Raw genomic sequence first — 21,675 nt, 5'->3', positions numbered from 1 at the left:
TTTCCCATACATATGAACTACAAGATGTGAATTCCAAACATAAATTACATGTGAATTACAAGCGTTACGCCTAGGTCCCCCGTCGGTGAAGTGATGCGAGTTGACAAAGTGGAAGACGCAAGGCGGCCATCTTGGATTTTGACGTGGCTACACCGGAGGGGACTATAGGTTTGCACGCCGTCCGTCAGTCAGTCAGTCCGTCAGTCAAAGAACAGTTTTCCGGACTTTTTTTCTAAACGCTTAATGCTAATGATTTCAAACTTGGCACATCATTTCCTCATGATAAGTTACAGATCAAGTTCGAACTTCACGACGTTTCGATCATTTTTGACAAAGTTATGGCACTTTGAACTTTGGGAATTCTGATAATTCTGATGATTCTTAACTCAGTGCCATTTTAAGTTTTAATTTTCGTTTAAAAAAGATTTTCTCTGCAATAATAGGACCGATTGAGATCAAATTTTCACCATAGGAGCGACTCGGTCTGTAGAATATTTTAATGGCAATTATGACGTCACAGGTCACGTGGTTCGGGCGCCATATTGTTTTTCATGAAAACACGAAAACCCCTTTTTCTCTCAACGACTGAACAGATCGAGGCCAAACTTTGCAGGCAGAATCGCATACCCATGACGAACAAAAAAAGTCAGCGAGCATGACGTCATGCATCACATGGTTTCAGAGTTATGACGTTTTTAAGCATGAACCTTTAAAACCGAGCCCCTCCCTCATTTTTGATCCAATCGAGGGGAAACTTCACAGATCTGTTCCGCATGTCAGTCTACTAAAATGTCCTTTTGGAATTTGCGATAGCTCACGTGGTTTGGCAGATATCGTTAATGAAACGAAAATATTTTAAAAATGGATATCTCTTGAATCGCTTTTTGATCGACGTGAAACTTCATACTATAGTAGACGTCATGAAGAGTAACAAGTGTGCAAAATTTCAAGATGATTGGATGTACGGTCTGGAAGCTTGTTGTTATTGCGTGAAGAAGAAGAGGCGTCAAATGTGCGGATTTAATTATTTATCACATGTACAGACTGAAAGCATCGTTGGACACGACCTGTTGCGGTCATTTTAACCTAAAATAAAATTCTAATTTAAGATTTGTCAATAGCTGAGGTATATTAACAAACGAATAAAACAGATTTGGTCAAATTCTGACTTTTTTAACTCGATCGCATTTGACAGAGTTGTGACAAGCTGAGGAAGAATGTGCCATAAAAAAATGGATATCGCTTGAATCGCTAGTACCTCAGACCGTGAGTTGGTAATAATTTATATAATTCACACAGTGCAATACGTGCAGGCCGCTCCACGGAGCGACCTTGCAGGCTTATCAACGAGGCGAGGCGTGACACACGTGTCTCAGCATACCTCAGATCAAGTTTGAAAACCAGCATCAACCGTGCATAAATTTGCATATTCGATCATTTTTGACAAAGTTATGGCACTTTGAACTTTGGTAGGGGACATGTATTGCAGCGCAATACTCAGAATGCTTGTTCCTCAAAGTCTCCCTCTACCCTGCTGCTGTTGTGCCACACTCAACCCAATCGTGCAACCTTCACCCTTCCCCACTTTCTACTGTTCCTTTCATTCTATTACATCCTGGTCTGTTCTGTGTTCTAACCCCTCCTTGAGCAATGGCTCTGTAAACAAAAAAGCAGCATTTTGAACATTTCTTCAGTCCTTTGAGCAATATTTATACGAATAATCTAATACCAAAAATAACAACATTCATCCAGACAATGACACAAAAATAAAATATAAACACCATTTGACAGAGTAAAAGCCATTTGAAAAGCACGAGCCATTGGTGGAAGCCATACCCGTTGGGGGTTGCGGATAGAGTCGGAGGAGCGGGAGCGTCGACGTGGATGGTCAGGATCTGCACAAAGATCTTTACTGGATGCAAACAGCTGGAATATAGGATGAAAATTAATCGTTTGTAAAACATAATTCATACCTTGCAAGAAAGTTTTTGGTTTTTTTTTTTTTTCATTAAAAAAATAAATAATGAAATAAACTATACAAAAATAATAACGTGTGTGTGTATATACACACATTATATATATATATATGTATATATATATATATATATATGTATATATATGTATATATATATGTATGTATATATATATATATATATATATATACATATATATACATATATATATATATATATATAAATATATAAATATATATATAAATATATATATATATATATATATATATATATATATATATATATATATATATATATATATATATATATATATATATAAAACAGATGTCAACCTATACAGTGCGTATCAAAAAAAAGGTAACCCGAATTCAAGGGGTTAATATGCAAAGGTTATTTAGTTTGACAATTTACATGTGGTTTACCAATTATGAGGAGCTCCTCAGCTTTCCATCGATACCTTCCATGCATCATTGTTGTCACACATGACCGAGTACATATTCATTGAAAATGACAAGTTCAAATCGCATTTTTACAAGTTTGGCTAATCGATGCAAGTCAGGATAATTGGTGCAAAATGAACGTCAGATGTGAACTTTTCTCAGGAATGATTGGCCTTCATGCACCCACACCTTCAACATGTCCACCTCCACTTTCAACACAAAGCTCACAGCGGCAGAGCATGCCCTGAACTGCTCGTCTCACCATAGCTGTGTCATTGCGCAAAGCATCCACTTCATGTCGAATACGGCCCTGCAATTCGTCAAGATCACGGGGAGGAGTTACGAACACCTTGTTCTTTAAATGTCCCCAAAGGAAATAATCACATGGTGTGAGGTCAGGTGATCTTGGTGGCCATTCCACTGCATGGTTAAGGGCGATGACTCGGTCTCCAAAGAGTTCCCTCAGTCGATCTCGGACAGCGATAAGACGATGTGCTGGGGCGCCGTCTTGGGCCCACCAGAGATATCTGAAGACACCACGAAACCTGTCGCTCAAAGTTCTCCTCCAGCTGCAGTAAAACTTCATCATTGATCATCTGCAGATACCTGTTATCATTTTTTTAAATTTTTTTATACAAGATCGAGGCTCGTGAAAGAGCGAACATTAATCACACAGAAAGACAAACCGACACATAAAACATATAACATCGGGAGCGGTAGACAAGATGGGGAGAGAGGGGGAAGGACACAAACACAACATTTGAGAGCAGGGACCGAGAGACATGGAGACATCGAGAGATCTGAGAGGGGGGGGGGGGGGGGGGCATGGGAAGCGGGCGGTGGGAGAGGTATAAAACATATGGACACTGCCAGGACTTCCAGGAAAGAAGTTGGAATTTCAAACAAGGTGGATCTGGGGTGAATTAGCGGGGGTAGAAAAGATCAAGGTTTTGGATGGGGGAAGATAAGAGATGGTGGTGAACAGCTGTTTTAAAGACCTGGAGGGAGGAGTGGGATTGAAGGGAGTGAGGGAGTTTGTTCCAGAGGCGGGAGAAAAGAGGAATGAAAGAGTGAAGGTGAGCAGAGAGCCGAGATTTCGGCAGTTTAACCATCAGAGGGTTGCTGGCAGATCTTGTGCGACCTGTAGGAATATTTGGGGGACAGAGCACAGAGAGAGCTGGGGGTGCAAGGCCGGAGAGGAGTCGGTAGAAGACAGAAAGACCACCTACCTGCCTGCGGTGAGTGAGTGAAAGGCCCTCAGAGATAGCTTCATCGCGGGAGATTCCAATAATTCTGAAAGCTTTGGTTTCAACAGCGTGAAGCCGAGCTAGGTGTGAGGCAGGAGCACCGGCCCATAGGGGAGAACAGTATTCCATTGAGCTGCGGATGAAAGCCTTGTATGTGGTGAGGAGCTCAGGTGTGCCGAGGAAGGACTTCGCACGACGGAGGATGCCCAGTCGGCGACTGGCTTTGGAGGCCAGCTTGGAAATGTGGTTTTCCCAAGAAAGATCATGGCAGATAGTGAGACCCAAAATCTTGAGCGACAGAACTTCTTGGAGAGGATTGTTGAGAAAGTAGATGGGAGGGTTGTCCAGTCGATCTTTTCGGAGAGACATAGTAAGAGTGTGAGATTTGTCAGGATTGAAAGACATGTTCCACTTGTTTGACCAGTCTGTGATTTTGTCCAGGTCTTCAGAGAGTTCACATGGCAGCAGACTGCCGATCTGAGGGAAGAGGAATGGAGCGGCAGAGAGTGGAGTCATCAGCAAAGAGATAGAGAGGATTTTCGAGAGAGTCAGAGAGATCATTGATGAAGACCAGAAAAAGCACGGGGCCCAGAACACTGCCTTGGGGAACTCCAGCCTGAACAGGAAGAGGAGATGAGAGAAACCCATTCAGGGCCACACGTTGACGACGACTAGAGAGGAAGTCCGCCAGCCATGCGTGGAGATTTCCATGGATACCAAAGGAGGAGAGTTTGGTGAGCAGAGCGGGGTGCCAGACCGTGTCGAAGGCACGTGATATGTCGAGGGAGACAGCTCTAATTTCCTGTTTGGCATTGAGGACCTCCATCCATTGTTGAGACAGCAGAAGCAGCATGTCCAGAGTAGAGTGACCTGGTCTGAAACCAAATTGATGATCAGAGATCAAGCCATTGGAGAAGAGGAAAGATTTCATATCCGAAGCAATGATGGATTCCATGACTTTGCTGATAATTGGGAGAAGGCTGATTGGTCTGTAGTTGCTAGGATCTGTTTTTGCACCTTTTTTGTGCAAAGCGGTGATGTTGGCTGATTTCCAAGCAGATGGCAGTTGACCTTGAGCAAAAGAGAGGGTGAAGAGAACAGAGAGAGGGTGAGATAGAGCAGCAGAGCAGGATTTTAGGACCCGTGGGCTGATGCCGTCGGGTCCAGTTGCAGAATCAGAGTCGAGGGTTGACAGAAACTTTTCCACCTTGTCAGGAGGAAAGGACACGGAGTCCAGGAGCAGCAGGGTACGACTGGGTATGGTGGGTACAGAGAGGGATGGGTTTGGGACACAAGATTTAGAGGCAAACACAGAGTTGAGGCATTCAGCTTTTTCACGTGCGGAGTCAGCTGTGTAGCCGTTTGAGGTAAGGGAGGGGATGGAGGGGGAACAAACACCAGAAACGGATTTGACCAGACGCCACCAGGATTTGGAAGAGGGAGACAGATAAGAGAGTTCGGTCTTGAGAACGGAGAGATATTGTTTCCTGGCTCTCCTGAGGGTGGACACACACTTGTTTCGGGCTTTGTGAAAGGAAATGAGATTTCCTTCTGTTGGATTTGCTTTCCAGGAGACGAAGGCAAGTTGTTTCTGGGCAACAGCCTCACCACAAGATTCCATGTACCATGGATGGGAGGAAGGGTATGACAACTGAAGACGAGATGGGATAAATCTGTGCATGAGAGAGAGCAATTTACTTTGGAAGAATTCCCAGGATGAGTTGATGTCAGAGGTGGTAGAGATGGGAGACCAGTCCAGATGATTGATGGCTGCTTGAAGACCGTGCCAGTTGGCCTGAGTGAAATGCCAGACTCGTCGACGCTGAGCAGGCTCCCTGAGGATGGTCAGAGAGATGTCCACTTTAACAAGGACTGGACATGATCAGATGATCCGATCGGAGCAGAAGAAGAGCAGCAGACATTTTCAGGGAAGTTAGTCATAACCAAGTCCAAAAGAGAAGATGTTCCGTTGACTGAGATCCGGGTCGGGAAATTGACAGATTGTGTCAGTCCCAGTGAGTCGCAGAAGTCCTTTGCTGAGGAGCCATGGCTGGTGAGAGAGGTACCCACACCCAGCCAACTGGCATGATGACAGTTGAAATCACCACATATGAGGAAGAGAGAGTTGGGATGAGTAGATAGAAGTTGGTCCATATCATCAGACAGCGAGATGTAGATGGAGTCATCACTGTTTGGTGGACGGTACAACACACATATGAACAAGAGGTGGGAGCGAAGGGGAAGCCGTAGCCAGAGGTATTCCTGGGGGTGAGGTGGAGAGAGTGCAGTGCAGGGCGAGTGAGGAAGAGAGTTTTTGATAAAGATAGCAACCCCGCCTCCAGGACGAGGCTCAGGTCTATCATACCGGAGGAGGGAGTAGCCCGGAGAGATACGATGGAATCAGAGACATCATAAAGGAGGAAAGTTTCTGTTAAGCAGATCACGTCTGGTTTGACAGAAGCAACCTGTATGGAGAGATCAGTTAAGTTTGAACGAAGGCCCCGGATGTTTGAGGTCCATACCGTTAATGAAGAGGAAGGGGGAGCATCAGATACAGAACAGGGGGGAGGAGGGGTAGGGTAAGATGTGGAAGAGGTGGAAGAGGTAGGGAGAGCTGTTGAAGGTGTGTCAGAGATTTCAGAATAGCTCGGAGAAAGGGAAGGATGGGGCGGACAAAAGGTTTGATGGTGATTGGGTGAGCCACAATGAGGTGTTATTTGAGGAGGGGGAAGAGCGAGGCAGAAGGTTGGGGGAGATGGAGGTGAGAGTTTGAAGGGGGAAGAAGCGGGGAGGACGCTTTGAGGAGGGGGAGTGAGAGGGGGGAAATTGAGAAGCAATGAGGGTGGGGAGATTTGAAGGGGAGGGGTGAGGGGGGAGTTTGGGAGGGAAGGGACAAGGAGAGGGATTTGAAAGGGATGGGATATGGGGGAGATTTGGAGGGGAGGGGTGAGGCAGGAGTCTAGGAGGGGAGGGGCGAGGGGCGTCTTGGCGGGGAGGGGTGAGGGGGTAGTTTAGGAGGGAGGGGGCAAGGGGGGAGATTTGAAAGGGATGGGTGATGGGGAAGATTTGGAGGGGAGGGGTGATGGGGAAGATTTGGAGGGGAGGGGTTATGGGGAAGATTTGGAGGGGAGGGGTGAGATTGGATTTTTGAAAGTGTACGATTTATGGGAAACGAACATTTATTGCAAAATGAGTTTCTTGTGACCTTCGAGTTAAAAATACGTTTAAGGACGCTGGATGGAGGATGGAGTGCAGGAGAGTTTAGGGAATGTAGAAAAAAGGCACTATAGGAGATGGATATTTTTTTTGGGATGAATTGATTTGGTGAGCAAGTCGAAAGCAGCCTTTTAAAGAAGAAGAAGAAAAAGGTGTTATAAAATATGACGGAATACATAACTTGAGGGGAAAGTGTAAACATTGAAGGTTAACGAGTGAAAACTATCTGGGGAAATGGGGGAGAAACACGTGGTCGAAGAACGAACGAACGAATAAGAATTAATAAACGAATGAGAACAGAGAAGGAAATGTTTTTTTTTTTTTGAGTTGAGATTTACACAAGGAAGTAGTCTATGGGTGAAAAGACTGGGAATACAGAGAACGAAAGTTATTGGATCACAAACGACGGACCGATGAGAGAAAAACAAAGCCTCAAGGTTGTACAGTGCACACTGTACAAGGCCTCAAGACACGACACGAATTAACACGATTTTCAATACAGGTATGAAAGATTTGCACCGAAAATTGACATTGACAATTGACATTCCTTTGAAAGAAAAATGGTCTGATCACCTGACCACTTCCACAAAGTCCCAACCAAACAGTCCAGTTTTGTCGATTCATGTTGGTGTCAAAATTAAATTCCGGGGGATGTCCTGTTGGTGCATATTCAAGAACATTATGGGTATTGACCTTGCCGTCCATGGCAAAAGCAGCTTCGTCACCGATAACGAGATAACGCAGGAAATTGACATCTGCTTCGCAACGTGCTATCAACTATCCGGCAAGCACCAGCCTCCTGGCAAAATCCCCTGGCGTAAGTTGATACCGGATGTGAATCCGATATGGATGTTGGTGGAGGTCCAATCTTGTGATCCGGTTGAATGTTGCCGAAGGCAATCCCGTCCCATTTCGTCTTGCGCTGGTATCCCTAGGATGCTCCAAAACTTGCTGCCTTACTGCTGCGATGTTCATTTCCGATCGCCCAGTGCACCTCATACCAGAATTCCCCTTGTTGCAGTTGAGGCTAGTGCCATGCTCTTGGTATTTTCTAACATTCGCCAAGATGGTTTTGGCTGCTGGAGGCTCCCGTTCCCTGAACGCATCACGAGTTCGCTGCAAACTTCCAGTTTGGTGAAAGGTTGTAACCACGAAGGTCCGCTGTTCAGTCGTAAGTTGAACCATCTTTTCAATGACTCAGACATACACTGTAGGCCCATCTTAAACAAAGGATGACGCAACCGACGATTACCAGACCAGCTTAACAATTTTACATAATCAACTTGGCAGTCGACAAGTAATGTGTCCATTTAAAACTGTCTTGCACCGATTAGCCAAACTTGTAAAAATGCGATTTGAACTTGTCATTTTCAATGAACATGTACTCGGTCATGTGTGACAGCAATGATGCATGAAAGGCATCAATGGAAAGCTGAGGATCTTCTCATAATTGGTAATCCACATGTAAATTGTCAAACTAAATAACCTTTGCATATTAACCCCTTGAATTCGGATTACTTTTTTTTTTGATACGCACTGTAATTTTGAGTATTGCTTTTATTGAACTTTTTTTTTTCTTTTCTTTTTAAACTTCTCAAAGCCCCCAAAATAACTGTCCGGGTTCTTCATAAAGCTTCAATCACAAAACGCTCAGCCCGTTTAGGGTTCCACTGTTCTGCATTAGATAAATGGATGATCTCATTGATAAACTTTAGATCATTGTTTCTTGGGGGTGGAGGAGGACCTTCACCTCTTTATTGATTGTGGTCGGGGAGAACAAGGATGTGTTGGAGCCCATATCAACAGAATTTCTCTCGTTGCTAATGTCTGCCACGTTGCGGTTGCCCAGAACACGTCTCTGAATCAAGCACCAAGCAGCAGAAAAGGGGGTGAAAATGGAATACAATGAAATTGGACAGTTAGATAGACTTTCCATGAAGGTCGTCAGCTATTGTTTTGAAGAAAAGTACTCAAATTAAAGGTGGAATATAACAGACGAAGGGATACAATTCATGGAGACACAAAGGAGTAGAGGTTGGCATATAGCTTGGATATATGGCAACAAAGAATCGGTTGGTAAATAAACATGCGGTTTTGTGGGGATACAGAACACTATGGATAAAGTTGGATTTTAGGATTTATTGGGCACTTCTGCTAGTTCTTTATAAACAGCTGGTAATCGTCATGTGATGGGTAGACAAATTGGCTCGGTAATTTGGAAATCATGTTAATACGGAAATCAGATCGGAAATCGGGTGTTATCAAATTAATTTTGCTTTGAAACTCACAAAGAGAAACATACCTTTCCAAAGCACACCGATTCAATATAAATTAACCAATTGCATTAAAGAGCTGCGAGGACAAAGGAAAACACAATCGCTCATACTGTACCCTACTTCCTGGCAGAGGACATATTGACATCATACATTTCAGGCATGTATTAAAGCGTTAGTTACATTTATGATTTTCACATTTAAAAGGCCGACCTATGGTATTCTGGGCCCCCGAACAAAAGGGGCACATTTCACATGGTCTTTAAAGGGCCACAGACACAGAAAATCATGTTTGGTTTAATTAATAGATATTGCTTCACTCAACACTTAATCGTCCTTTTTTTTGAATAAATATCACTCGATTGGCCCCCACCACCCAAAAACCTGGCTACGGCTACGTCATCGAGGGAATTTTTGTTTCAAACAAAAAGCCTCCTGGCACCATCGGGCCTCCAAAAACAGTCTTTCCTTAGCTCCTCCACTCTCCAAAAACAACCATCACTTCCGTTTCCCATACATATGAACTCCAAGATGTGAATTCCAAACATAAATTACATGTGAATTACAAGCGTTACGCCTAGGTCCCCTGTCGGTGAAGTGATGCGAGTTGACAAAGTGGAAGACGCAAGGCGGCCATCTTGGATTTTGACATGGCGACCCAATTTTCAATAGCGTTCTCCCTTATGCGTAGATACACCCACACACCAGATTAGAAGTTAGTAGTTCGTTTATTTTTCAAGATATTTCGCTCAAGTTTCAGACATACATGGCGGCGGCCATCTTGGATTTTGACGTGGCGACCCAATTTTCAATAGCGTTCTTCCTTATGCGTAGATACACCCACACACCAAATTAGAATTCGGTCCTTCACTTGCACACGCATGTCCGCACAGACGGACGGATGGGAAAACCACAGTCCCCCTTTCGCTCCGCGGTGCGACGGGGGACAATAACACGTGAATGCCAAGCATAACAGATGCTATATTATCCACAACTATTCTACTTTAAATCCTATTTCAATATTCTTTCATGTTGTGCCAGTGAAGTAATCCCCTTCTAACACTAATATTTCTTCTTTTGAGACCGTCCCAAAAGACGCCTCAGGAACACCACGGGTTTGGGAACCAAACGCGGAAGGTTGTAAGTGCATTATGCATTTCCGGTTCGTTGTGTGCTTGCTTGAATGTTTTTCCTCCCTCCTTCCATGCAAGTGCTGCTTAATCAAGATGAAGATTAGCGTTTTACTGCACCATGCCGAAGTCCAGCATTACTCCCACCAGGTAGTAATGCATTCACTCGTGTCCGTGTGTGTGTGTTCGTGGACAAGATATCTGGAAAAGTTCTGAACGGATTTGGATGAAAGTTGGTGGGATGATTGCCCTTGGGATAAGGAAGAATTGATTAGTTTTTGGTGAAGCTCAGGATATTATTCCCGATCCAGGAATTTTTTGAAGGATTTTCTTACCATTGGAAGATAGGGCTCATTTTTTTTTTAACATTATCTTCGAAAATTCTATATTTAACATTGTGATAGGAAAATAGTTTTCATATTTGTTGTAAATGTAGTTTAAACTGGTGGTTATGCGTAAGAGCGGTTTATTTTTTTTAGCAGCATCGTCTTCAATGTTCATTTTTTTTTTTTTAATAAAGCCATATTCTGTCATTTTAAAACCACCAAAGTGTGTATTAGGTTTCGCCGTTTCATAAAATGCATCGTTTGATACATATAATGCTTTAAAATTTTTTGTTTTTTGTACCTCAGAAGAGATATCAACATTTAGCTCAGCGAATGTCATTCGCGGTGTCAGTATTTGATGAACTTATAAAGACTTAGTTCCAGATTTGTCAATGGCTGAGGTATATTAACAAACGAATAAAACAGATTTGGCAAAATTCCAACTTTTTTTTAAAAGATCGCATATTCACCCAGGGTTGTGAGAGGCTGAAGAAGAAGAAACCTCACATGGGCTTCCCAGGCCAAATAAATAATTATGGTTCTGGCTCTGCGATTTTCAGGTTTATTACTCCCGCTAGGGAGTAACGCATTCGATCGTGTCCGTCCGTGTGTGTGTGTGTGTGTGTGTGTGTGTGTGTGTGTGTGTGTGTGTGTGTGTGTGTGTGTGTGTGAACAAGATATCTGGAAAAGTTCTGAACAGATTTGGATGAAAGTTGGTGGGATGATTGCCCTTGGGATAAGGAAGAATTTATTAGTTTTTGGTGAAGCTCAGGATATTATTCCGGATCCAGGAATTTTTTTTGGAAGTTTTTTTGGGAAAGATTTTTTCTATTTTACTGCATTAAAGCTTTTATTCTTATTCTTATTCTTAAATGATGTTTTTCTCCTCTAATTCCGAGATATATCAAAATAAATTATCTGACAGGGCGTACTTTCTTTTTCATTTATTGTTTTGGGGAGAGGGGATGTTAAACAAAACGTATTATTCCAACTAAACCCATGGCGGGAGTATGCGCTCTACTGAGTGGCGTTCTAGTTTGGAACTATTTTCTCATTAACCCACTTGATCAAACTTTGGCCAATGAATTTGAACGATTCTACGGAACGGAATCCCTTCCTAATTTGGGGACTCCCTGCACTGTATTTTGTATAAAAATTGCTTTTCATGTGATCAGGCAAGTATGAAGCGCTTCATTTTATATTCGTCAATAACTTATCGAATGAGCACATGGTAGCTCATCATTCGTTTAAAAATGACAGGATGCTGTGCCTTTCGATACTCCAATTGATTAGAGAAGAGATTTAAAAGAAATTTGTTCACAGCCGCTCGATAACGTCAATTGGTTAATTGCGGGCACGGCATCCACTTCATGTGTGCACAATTATGATGTCATTATTTACCACTTTATATAAGTCAAACTATTATTTCTTTTTTTTTTTTTTTAATCGGTAAGTCAAATTTTCGAATCTGCCCAGCATTAAAGCACACATGCACACAATTTCTTTCTCTGTTCATGGAAGTGATGTACGTCACATTCGTCACTGAAAGGGCCCGACCACATGCAATATCAGTGTTAGCGCCATTCACCATTTGTTTCCACTCAGAAAAGGTGAACCTGCGCCATCCAAATATTTTACTAAATGCATCTGAATTTGGGTTGATTGCACGAGCATTCCTGTTTGTCAACGATAACGCTGGTAATTTTTATTTGCAGTAAAAATTATATATATACTAGCTGAAAGCACCCGGCGTTGCTCGGGTTATTTTTGAATGAATTTACTACTATAATTCAGCTTTTACTCGCGGCCGTAGAAGATTGACTACTATAATTCAGCTCAGCTATTAATTGTGAAATGGGCCCAGCTCGGCCGACACGGTCTCGACCGGCCTCTCCACCTAGCCTATAACCTTCCCGGGGCCCATCCCGACATTTTTGGTTCTTTTTGAATGAATTTACTACCATAATTCAGCTTTTACTCGCGGCCGTAGAAGATTGACTACTATAATTCAGCTCAGCTTTTAATTGCGAAATGGGCCCAGCCCGGCCGAAGCGGCCTCAACCGGCCTCGCCACCTAGCCTAAAACCTTCCCGGGGCCCGTCCTGACATTTTTTGTGTCAGAGGTTTCCTCCTATCTTTCACCGTGCAGGAGATTAGTGTGTGCAGACAATCTAGCTTGCAATCGGATTTCATTTTGAAAGCAAAGAGATTGCATTTTTATCACATGATGAGAGAGCGTGGCAGGATGAAGCATAAGAAGGGAAAATCCACTTTAATTCAGGAAGCAAACGCATGTCCGAATTCACAACTAGATTTTACACTTTGGAAAAAAAAAAAAAGTCAAAATCTAAATAAAATAATAGGAGAAACCATTAATAACCCCAAAACATGGTCTGAAAGACTTAACTCTGACCGTAAAACCAACATCTCAAGAGTCGATGACTTTTAAAACACGAAGGGTGGTGAGAGAAATTCCAAGCAGAAAAGAAGGCACAAATATTTGAATGAGAAGCTGGTTTCGTGCAAGGGTATTTGAGATCGGCTCTGGACTGTTCGCAATTTTTCATTTTTTTGTTGGTTGATGTTCAATACCAATTGCCACGAGACCTATTGATATCACGACAGGTTTACCGCAAGGAATCGTGAGAATAAAATGCAGGTTCAATCTTCAATTTATTTTCCAGATGCTGTTTACAAAGTAAGCTGACCAGACAGTGCCGACATTTGCTCAGAATCAAGCTCATCCATCATATCCGACTGTTAGGATTGGCTGGTTAAAGGTAAAAATGTAACAAGGGAGTTTCTCTTGGTTGTTGCAATAAAGTTTGAAACACAGCAATGATACTTTTGGGACGTTTTTAAAGAGCAAATAGCGCCACCGCCTGGTCAGCGAGTATTGCAAATAGCATCGGCTACTTAACTTGGATTGAAACTCACATTTGACAACTCCCACCCCATTAAAAACAATCCTCATCGTACCCTGATCAGGCCGCTGAAAGAGCGCGAACGGCTCTTACGAGTGTGCACCTCACCATTCGGCGTGCTTGCATGGTACTTGCTGAACTGCACAGAAGCACGACAAATATTTAATCAGCATCATATTGAAGTACCACATGAAAAAGAAATACAATTTCCCCAAAAAAAAAAAAAAAAAAACCTGCAAAATGTATTCGAAGGACAAACAAATTACCTAAGCATCCGATATTTTACCTTCTTTAAAATCTTTTTCTTCTTCACACTATCACTCATGTGCTGTACATGCTGGAACAGGTCCTGCACTGCCCGATCTGTCCTTTGCTGCACATCGTCTTCATTAATGGAGCATGGCTGTGCATGGTGCTGCAATGGTTGCTGAGATTGCACTGCAGACTGGGCCACCTCATATGGGAAACAGACAGTAACACTTAATGGTCTCAAAAAAAGGGGGGAGGAGTTTAGGGAATAAAAATTAAAAATGAAAGAAATAGGGTGCTCTTATAATAGCACAATGGATTTCAACCAAGGTTAACAGCACTGAGTTTTACCAATGAGTGTGAAAACTCACCCTTTTGAATAAAAATATTAAAAGACAAGTCAGGAGACGATGGTTCACGAGCGAGCGGTATTCAATGACGAAGGACGGACTATAACCAAAACAGGCCCGGACTGGGGGGTGGGGTCGGGGGCCCACGTGGCAGGTGTCGGCCCCCGGCATGCGGTGGCACATTCCTATTTACAAATGGCCCCAATGCGCTGCGTGTGCAGGCCTTTAAGAGCCAGCTGTACGTATGTGTGTGGTGCTGGCCTGGAAATGTCAAAACGAAGGCTACTGACCTTGACATGAGATAGAAAATAATGTATAATCAGTTATGAGGTTAGTTAGCTACACAATACCGAAAATTCGGTTCGATTCCGACAACTTTGAAACTTTGACCTTTGTGACCTTCAAAGGTCAAAGATTCTGAAATTTGTTGGAAAACTTGTATTTCATGATGTATGTGATAATATAAGATCATGTACGACATTTCACCCTATCAGGAAGCGAACAATGTAATAAAACCATCAAAAATTGACTTTTCTAAATTCCGTGACCTTGTGACCTCGACATTGGGGCAAAAATGAAAAATCGAGCTCCATGGGGCTGGACACATGACATTGGCCTAACCAAATACCGAAACCCCCGTCAGATTCCACAAATTCCCTCGGAGAAGATGTAGCTTGAACTCGATTACCCCCTAAAAAGACATCTTTTTCGGGCGTGGCTCCGCCCACAATGGGCGCAATACGCCCACTCTAGGCAGGACACAACTAGATTATAGCCAGGTTCACTATGTTTTTTTCGTTCAAAATTTTGGTAGATTAGCAAAACGATACATTTTTGGAATATTCAGAGCATGAGGAATCCAAAAATTAATGTTTACATTTGCGTAGACACCTTTGCGAAAATGACACTCAGGACAGTGATGAAGATCTGTAAAAGTATATTCCTGAACAGTATAGACCTCGTAGGTCCTGTGTATAGGACTTATAGTTCAATCTGATACTACCTATAACTTCCTATAACAACCTATAACTTCAAAGGACTTGCAATATCGTGTATTATGTAATACAGTTATATCACAAATATAAAGACAATGGTTTTCAATTACCTTTGTTTGTTGCTTTTCTATAATCCTGAGCACTATTTTGAGGCCTTTATTGGATTCCTTGACCCAGAAAACATAGGATTAGCATTTTTAATTAAGTCTCTAGGTTGACTAGAAGCCGAGATCGCGCAAAATATGTATTTTATGGCGGCCATTTTCAAAATCCAAAATGGCGGCCATGCAGGTGTCTGTGCAAATGCCAACATTGATTTTCAGATTCTCCATGCTCTGAAGATTCCAAAAATGTACAGGTTTGCTAAACCCAAAATTTTGAAAGAAATTATATTTGTTAACATAGTGAACCTGACTATCTTCATCACTGTCCTGAGTGTCATTTTCGCAAAGGTGTCTACGCAAATGTAAATATTAATTTTTGGGTTCCTCATGCTCTGAATATTCCAAAAATGTATAGTTTTGCTAATCTACCAAAATTTTGAACGAAATTATATTTGTTAACATAGTGAACCTGACTATTATGATATCAACCTCCCACCCAAGTTTCATCCAAATCGGATGATATCATCAGGTAGTTATGCTGCGGAAAGACGGACACACAGACAGACACACACCCATGACGAATATAGTGGTCACTCTGTTTGATAACTCGTGAACAAATAATTATGATCCTGCATTCCAAATTCCTGATTGATTGATTTCATTGAAGGATAAATAATATATTTATAAGTAATGCTTTTTTATGCCAGATCAAAATATTCAAACAAGTTTAAAGCTCTATTTGAATTATTGTATAATAACATGAATACCATTTGCTTCACGATAAATAAGGAAGGCAGCCTGTCATCCTTCCGAGGTCGGCAAATTGAGTACCAGTTCACTGGTAATTCCCTGCTTGTCGTTAAAGGCGGCAAAAAGGGTTGGCGTCAGGAAGGGCATCCGGCCGTAAAACATTGCTTCAAAAAGGGGACCGAAAAACAACAACAACCACAGTTCCCGAAAAAGGCCAACCCCCGCTTGCGGGGAAAAAATGGCCTCTAAAGGTGGTTTTATTCCAAATTCAAATGATGATAAACTAAACGCTTTCGCTGTTGTCAAGCATCACAAATTTACCTGACGACTTCCAACACTGAAATCTAAACATTTAATCTTCGCATCATAATATATACTTCTGTGAAATTTGGTCAAAATCCCATCACTGGGTCACAAATTAGCACAGTAACAGAATTTTTAAAAGGACCTCTGACCTTTGAGCTCTTGACCCCCATAATCTAATCAGTTCATACTTGCATGATTATACTCTACATACTTGTGCCAAGTTTGACTTAGATGCCTTTAGCTGTTCTCAAGTTATTGCGGTAACAAAAACCAATAACGGACAATCCAAAAACAAAATGCCTCCGCCGACTTTGGTGCAAGTATTAAAAATAAAAATCCAACGTTGTCATTGTTGTTTCATATGCAGCCTGTGGATGCTGGTTGCATCATTTTCTGCAAGTGTGACTGTGCCGCTGATGCCCGTTACCAATAAGCTGGTATTTATTTTGCCAACCTCAGAAGGATGACAGGCTTATGCCAAAAAACACAATAATGAAATGGGATACAGTGATGGAGTTTGTTGCATGTGAAATACATTTCTCAAATTTTGAATTTTCTTTCCTTGCTTCCAGGTATCAATTATGACACGTGACATCACAATTACAGCAAATGGCATCCCCGATATAAGAATGCAATGTGTTACCTGGTTTATAGAGACAAAATCAGCTAGCTATACAGGTACAATGAAGCTTCAGGATGATACATGTCTATAGCACCATCTGCAGCAGTATGTGGCATTGCTGGATGTGGATTTGACATAGGGAAATATTTGGTATTTGTACACACAGGAAACAATCAATCCTGTAAAATAGCTAGTAAACTTTTTAAATGGCAGTTTATGACAACCACAGACATCCAAGGTAGTAAAGCATACCTCATCCAGAAGCACAGCTCCTGGGAAGTAAGCTTTAGCCTGTTCACAGATGTAAGCTGGAGACTGAAAGAAAATAACTCACTTGAAGGAAAACCAACATGAACCACAAAATCAATGAATTTTAACCAACATTTTCACTTTGGGGGAAAGAGGAGTGGGGGGATTTTGGGGTGGAGAGGTCAATCTACGACTTAAGTTTAAGTTATCTTTACCTTTGAGCTCACCTAAGACACAAAAGGCCAAATGGGGAAAAGGAAATCTGTAACCTAAACACAAAAAAATTCCTGGTGATTGTGTTGCACATAAATCGAGTATTGTGCCATGAAAAGCACATGCAATGGAATGAAGAAAATATAATAAAATAAAGAAATAAAGAGAAGGCAATGAAACATGAGCAGAATGGCAAACATTGACCTCCACAGAATAAACAACATGCCATGGAAAAAAAAGCAACATGGGAAACAAAGGGGATTAATACAGTAGTGAATAACCTTGAAAATCCTCTGCGTGTGTTTGATCATGAATGACACAGCACTGTTCATTTTCCCGATGTTCGCATGAAAATCTCCTGCCATAGTCTGGAAAATGGAAAAATAATAATCTAAAATACAAGGACGCAGGACGTAATCATAAGCAAGACAAAATGCAAATAAACAGACGCATCACACTTTTATGATTTAAAAAAAACCCACCTTTAGAGGCCATTTTTCCCCGCAAAGCGGGGGTTGGCCTTTTTCGGGGACCATGGTTGTTGTTGTTTTTTGGTCCCCTTTTTTAAGCAATGTTTTACGGCTGGATGCCCTTCCTGCCGCCAACCCTGTTTGTCACCTTTTACGACAAGCAGGGAATTACCAGTGAACTGGTACTCAATTAGCCGACCTCGGAAGGATGACAGGCTGAGTCAACCCCCCCCCCATGCGTTAATTCAGCGATCGACCGGGATTCGAACCCAGGATCCTAGGATCCTAAGCTGGCACCCTAGCCGCTAGCCCAACACCAGACTTTTATGATAGTGCTTACGTATTTTATTATGACCTTATTATGACCTGTAATACCAGCTTCTACCAGGTGGTGTCATACGATGCACATTTACTCCCTTCATACTGAACCAAGGAGTGCACAATTGTTGTTAACTGCTGAAAGCAAACACCCCTAGTAAAACCCTGTTTTCAACTCATTCGTCAAGCAGCTTAGGAATACATACAAGTCAAGCAGACATTTATTGAACTCGAGAGTTCATAGAACACGCTAACCCGCAGTGTTCATGTACAGTACCGTACCTACGTAGTACCTACGGTACAGTACTACGGTAGGTACAGTACCTACGTACAGTACCGTACCTACGTACGTATTATATACAGTACCGTACTTCAATTTTAATCTACAATAATATAAAAGGCACTGTTGTGTGCCTGTATCAGCGCATGTACGAGTGTGCCAGCATGTCAGCGCACACAGTGCCAAGCGTGTGTGTCTCCTCCGTAACTCCAAAACCATGAAACCTAGCTGCCCCAAATTTGCCATGCATACATAATCAAACTCCAAGAGGGTGCGTGATTGAAAACTGGGTGTTTGGGTGTTCTTAAAGACTCCTTTTGAAGATGATTAACAGGGTGCTCATACCAAAAACAAGACCAAGGGTCTAACAACACACAGCCAGGCTTGTTTGATACTTTAGTTGAAGGAGATAGTATGACCTGGATGGGAATACCAGTTAGCAGTTAAAAAATAATGTATGAAAAAATTTTCAATAAATTTGATGTTCTTGTGCCACCTTCAGTTGAACGTCAGGTATCGACAGAAGGTTTGTGAAGGACTAAGGCAAAAAATAAAATAAAAATAATTTAAAAAAATCCCCCCCCAAAAAAACCTACCCTGACTGAATGTTGCTATAACCCAATAAATAGTGAAACTACAAATGGGGAATCCACGAATATCACGGATGGAAGCTCGTTGGTCATTCTCTCATTCTGCTTTAAACTCAATATCTCTGTTTTCATTCCAAACAGCATCATTCATCACTCCAATCACAAATACGATGGTATTAATAACAAATATATCAAAATAGAATGTTAAATCACGATTGTATCGAGATATCAAACCAACGAACCGTCGTCATCTGTTTACTGCCAGATTCGGGAGTAATGTCCGTTTCGATCACATTTCAAAATCATAGTTGTGTTGAGAAATTTCTGAAACCTCTTCCCTACCTTATGACACCCGGTGGGACCCCAAAACGTTGCACAGAAGGTTATTATATTTCCTTTCAATAAAATATGCAACTGTAATAATTACTAAATGCTGCCCCCCTGCCATGTGACCAGATCCTCAGCTCTGTTGGTTGTAAGGGACATACACAGATACATACAATGGACAGACAAACGCTGTCCCAAAAGGCATTGCCCAAGGGCTACACCATAAAAACAAAAGCCTTACCAAAATGGTGGTGTGACATCTTAGTCATCCCTCTGTCACATCGCCGGGTTCTTACGCAACCATTTTGTTTCAGATGCCGATTTCTGGATCTGATACTGGTCTGATACTGATACTAATACTAATACTGATACGGATACTGATTTCTGGATACTGATTTGAGGATCAGATACTATATACTAAATATCATCCCTGGTGTTGGGCTAGCGGCTAGGGTGCCGGCTTAGGATCCTAGGATCCTGGGTTCGAATCCCGGTCGATCGCTGAATTAACGCCAGGGGGGTTGACTCAGCCTGTCATCCTTCCGAGGTCGGCTAATTGAGTACCAGTTCACTGGTAATTCCCTGTTTGTCGTTAAAGGCGGCAAAAAGGGTTGGCGTCAGGAAGGGCATCCGGCCGTAAAACATTGCTTCAAAAAGGGGACCAAAAAACAACAACAACCACGGTTCCCGAAAAAGGCCAACCCCCGCTTGCGGGGAAAAATGGCCTCTAAAGGTGGTTATTATACTATATACTAAATAAGTATCGAAATTCGGAGTGAAATCTGAAAAGTTAAACAACATCAGCGATTCTTATAACCAAGCGTATATCTTTTAATCAGCTTTAAGCGAGGCTGTCCAGTGTCCATCCTCCATGTTGCTTTTTTATTGTTCCGTAGACGTTTTTGTTAATTGTTCAAACAATTGTATTGGGTGAAGAAAATATTAAGGAATATGGCCAAAAGTGTAATTTTATTGAGTGTAAAGAAAATAATTAACAAGCGGAAATACAGTACAATGAAAATAATTAAACAGCAGGATTGATGTCGAGCCCACAGGCACGCCTGTGTACTCCGTGGGGGAAATCTCCTGAGTTAGGAAGGCAAATAAAATTAAAAGAACGTCACCCTCCTCCTGCGATTGTACTTTTTAATGGAATGGAATAAATTAAATAGGCAAAGTGCATCGAACGACAAACAAATGCAGGTTTCAAGGTAAACCTTCGGCCCTTTTCCATGGGGTTATCATTTTGATGTACTTTATGCTTTACCGCAACAGTACTTTTAACAGGTTGTAGTGCCTCGGTCCACTCAAAAGCGCTCACACGGGAGATTTATGCATGTGTGGTCATCAAGCAACATCATATCATTCTCTTTGTTAATATGTCTATCCGTCTGTCTCCATCTCCACTCCACTCCACTCTCCCCTGGTACTATGGGTATGTACTGTACTACATAACTCGAGGTTCTTGGAACTATTTTGACAGACGATGTGTTCTACAGTGTTCACATCTAAAATTAAATTAAATAAAGATTGTAAAAGTCATATAAATAAATTAAATCCAGGCTTTACTGCCATTTTCCACAGTGCCTATCAAATCACCTGATCTAACATTACATTAGAGTTCTCCATGTCTGCTGTTTGTGTCCATCATGACGCTCTTAAAAACAATACATTTCCTATTTGGAATGATTTTCAGTTTTGTTTGACTTTTGATTTTTTTTCCCCCAATTTTGGCAGAGTAAAAATATTATCTCACTCCTCTTTGTGCATGTGCGATCGGGATGAATTCAAAGTATGGTAAAACAAAAGACTCATCTTCCTCTTCATGTTCAAAATATAACGTTCAAAATATAACAAAGGTGTCACAAAGAGCAAGAACATCGATTGACTCACATTGCGAGGCCAGAGTAAGTGAGGCGTGACCATAAGGGCGAGATTAAAAGCAGACATTTCATTACGCTCTTGCTGCCGCGCTGCCTGGTAAAGGAGGTTGAGCAGCAGGTGTAGGAGATCGCGGTTTTCTTGAGGCAGCAACAGGAGCAGGAGCTGCAATGTCTCAATGCGTTTCTCTTTATCTGGCACAGCCCTTTGGTTTGCATCAACCTGCATAAGATCTGCAGGCAAAGGCAAAAGTGTTTCAGCAGAGGTGCAAAAGATGTCCAACTTTAAAAGGTGGTTGTAAGAGGTCAAGCATATTGTTACAGTCTCCGGACTTAGCCCAGTTGCCTGGTCCAAGACCCGACAAACCACGTCAAAGCAGTCATGCCAGCCAACTGATCTTGACGCCTCGAGCAGGATCTTGGGCCTATTTGCCACGTTACTT

The 21,675-nt window shown here is 42.0% G+C and overlaps 1 protein-coding gene across 5 annotated transcripts in view; it reads right to left on the bottom strand.

Annotated features, from left to right (window-relative positions):
* The window catches only part of ARHGAP19 (Rho GTPase activating protein 19), a 42,374-nt gene that overhangs the window by 1,924 nt on the left and 18,775 nt on the right, over positions 1-21,675 (bottom strand). For 2 of the 5 annotated variants that reach the window (XM_068111034.2, XM_068111035.2), the window contains exons 5-11: positions 21,246-21,466; positions 17,649-17,735; positions 17,158-17,220; positions 13,816-13,983; positions 13,585-13,668; positions 8,627-8,734; positions 1,837-1,926 (exon numbers count right to left, since the gene is read on the bottom strand). In XM_068111034.2, coding sequence (XP_067967135.1) covers positions 1,837-1,926; positions 8,627-8,734; positions 13,585-13,668; positions 13,816-13,983; positions 17,158-17,220; positions 17,649-17,735; positions 21,246-21,466 — 821 coding nt within the window. Of the gene's footprint in view, positions 1-1,836; positions 1,974-8,626; positions 8,735-13,521; positions 13,669-13,815; positions 13,984-17,157; positions 17,221-17,648; positions 17,736-21,245; positions 21,467-21,675 lie in introns of all 5 variants that reach the window. The other 3 variants (XM_068111036.2, XM_078773913.1, XR_013622807.1) reach the window with 2 other exon arrangements.

Source organism: Myxine glutinosa, chromosome 3, assembly GCF_964187855.1.
Source record: "Myxine glutinosa chromosome 3, kmMyxGlut1.1, whole genome shotgun sequence".
NCBI lineage: Eukaryota > Metazoa > Chordata > Myxini > Myxiniformes > Myxinidae > Myxine > Myxine glutinosa.
This window is presented reverse-complemented; position numbering and strand designations above follow the sequence as displayed.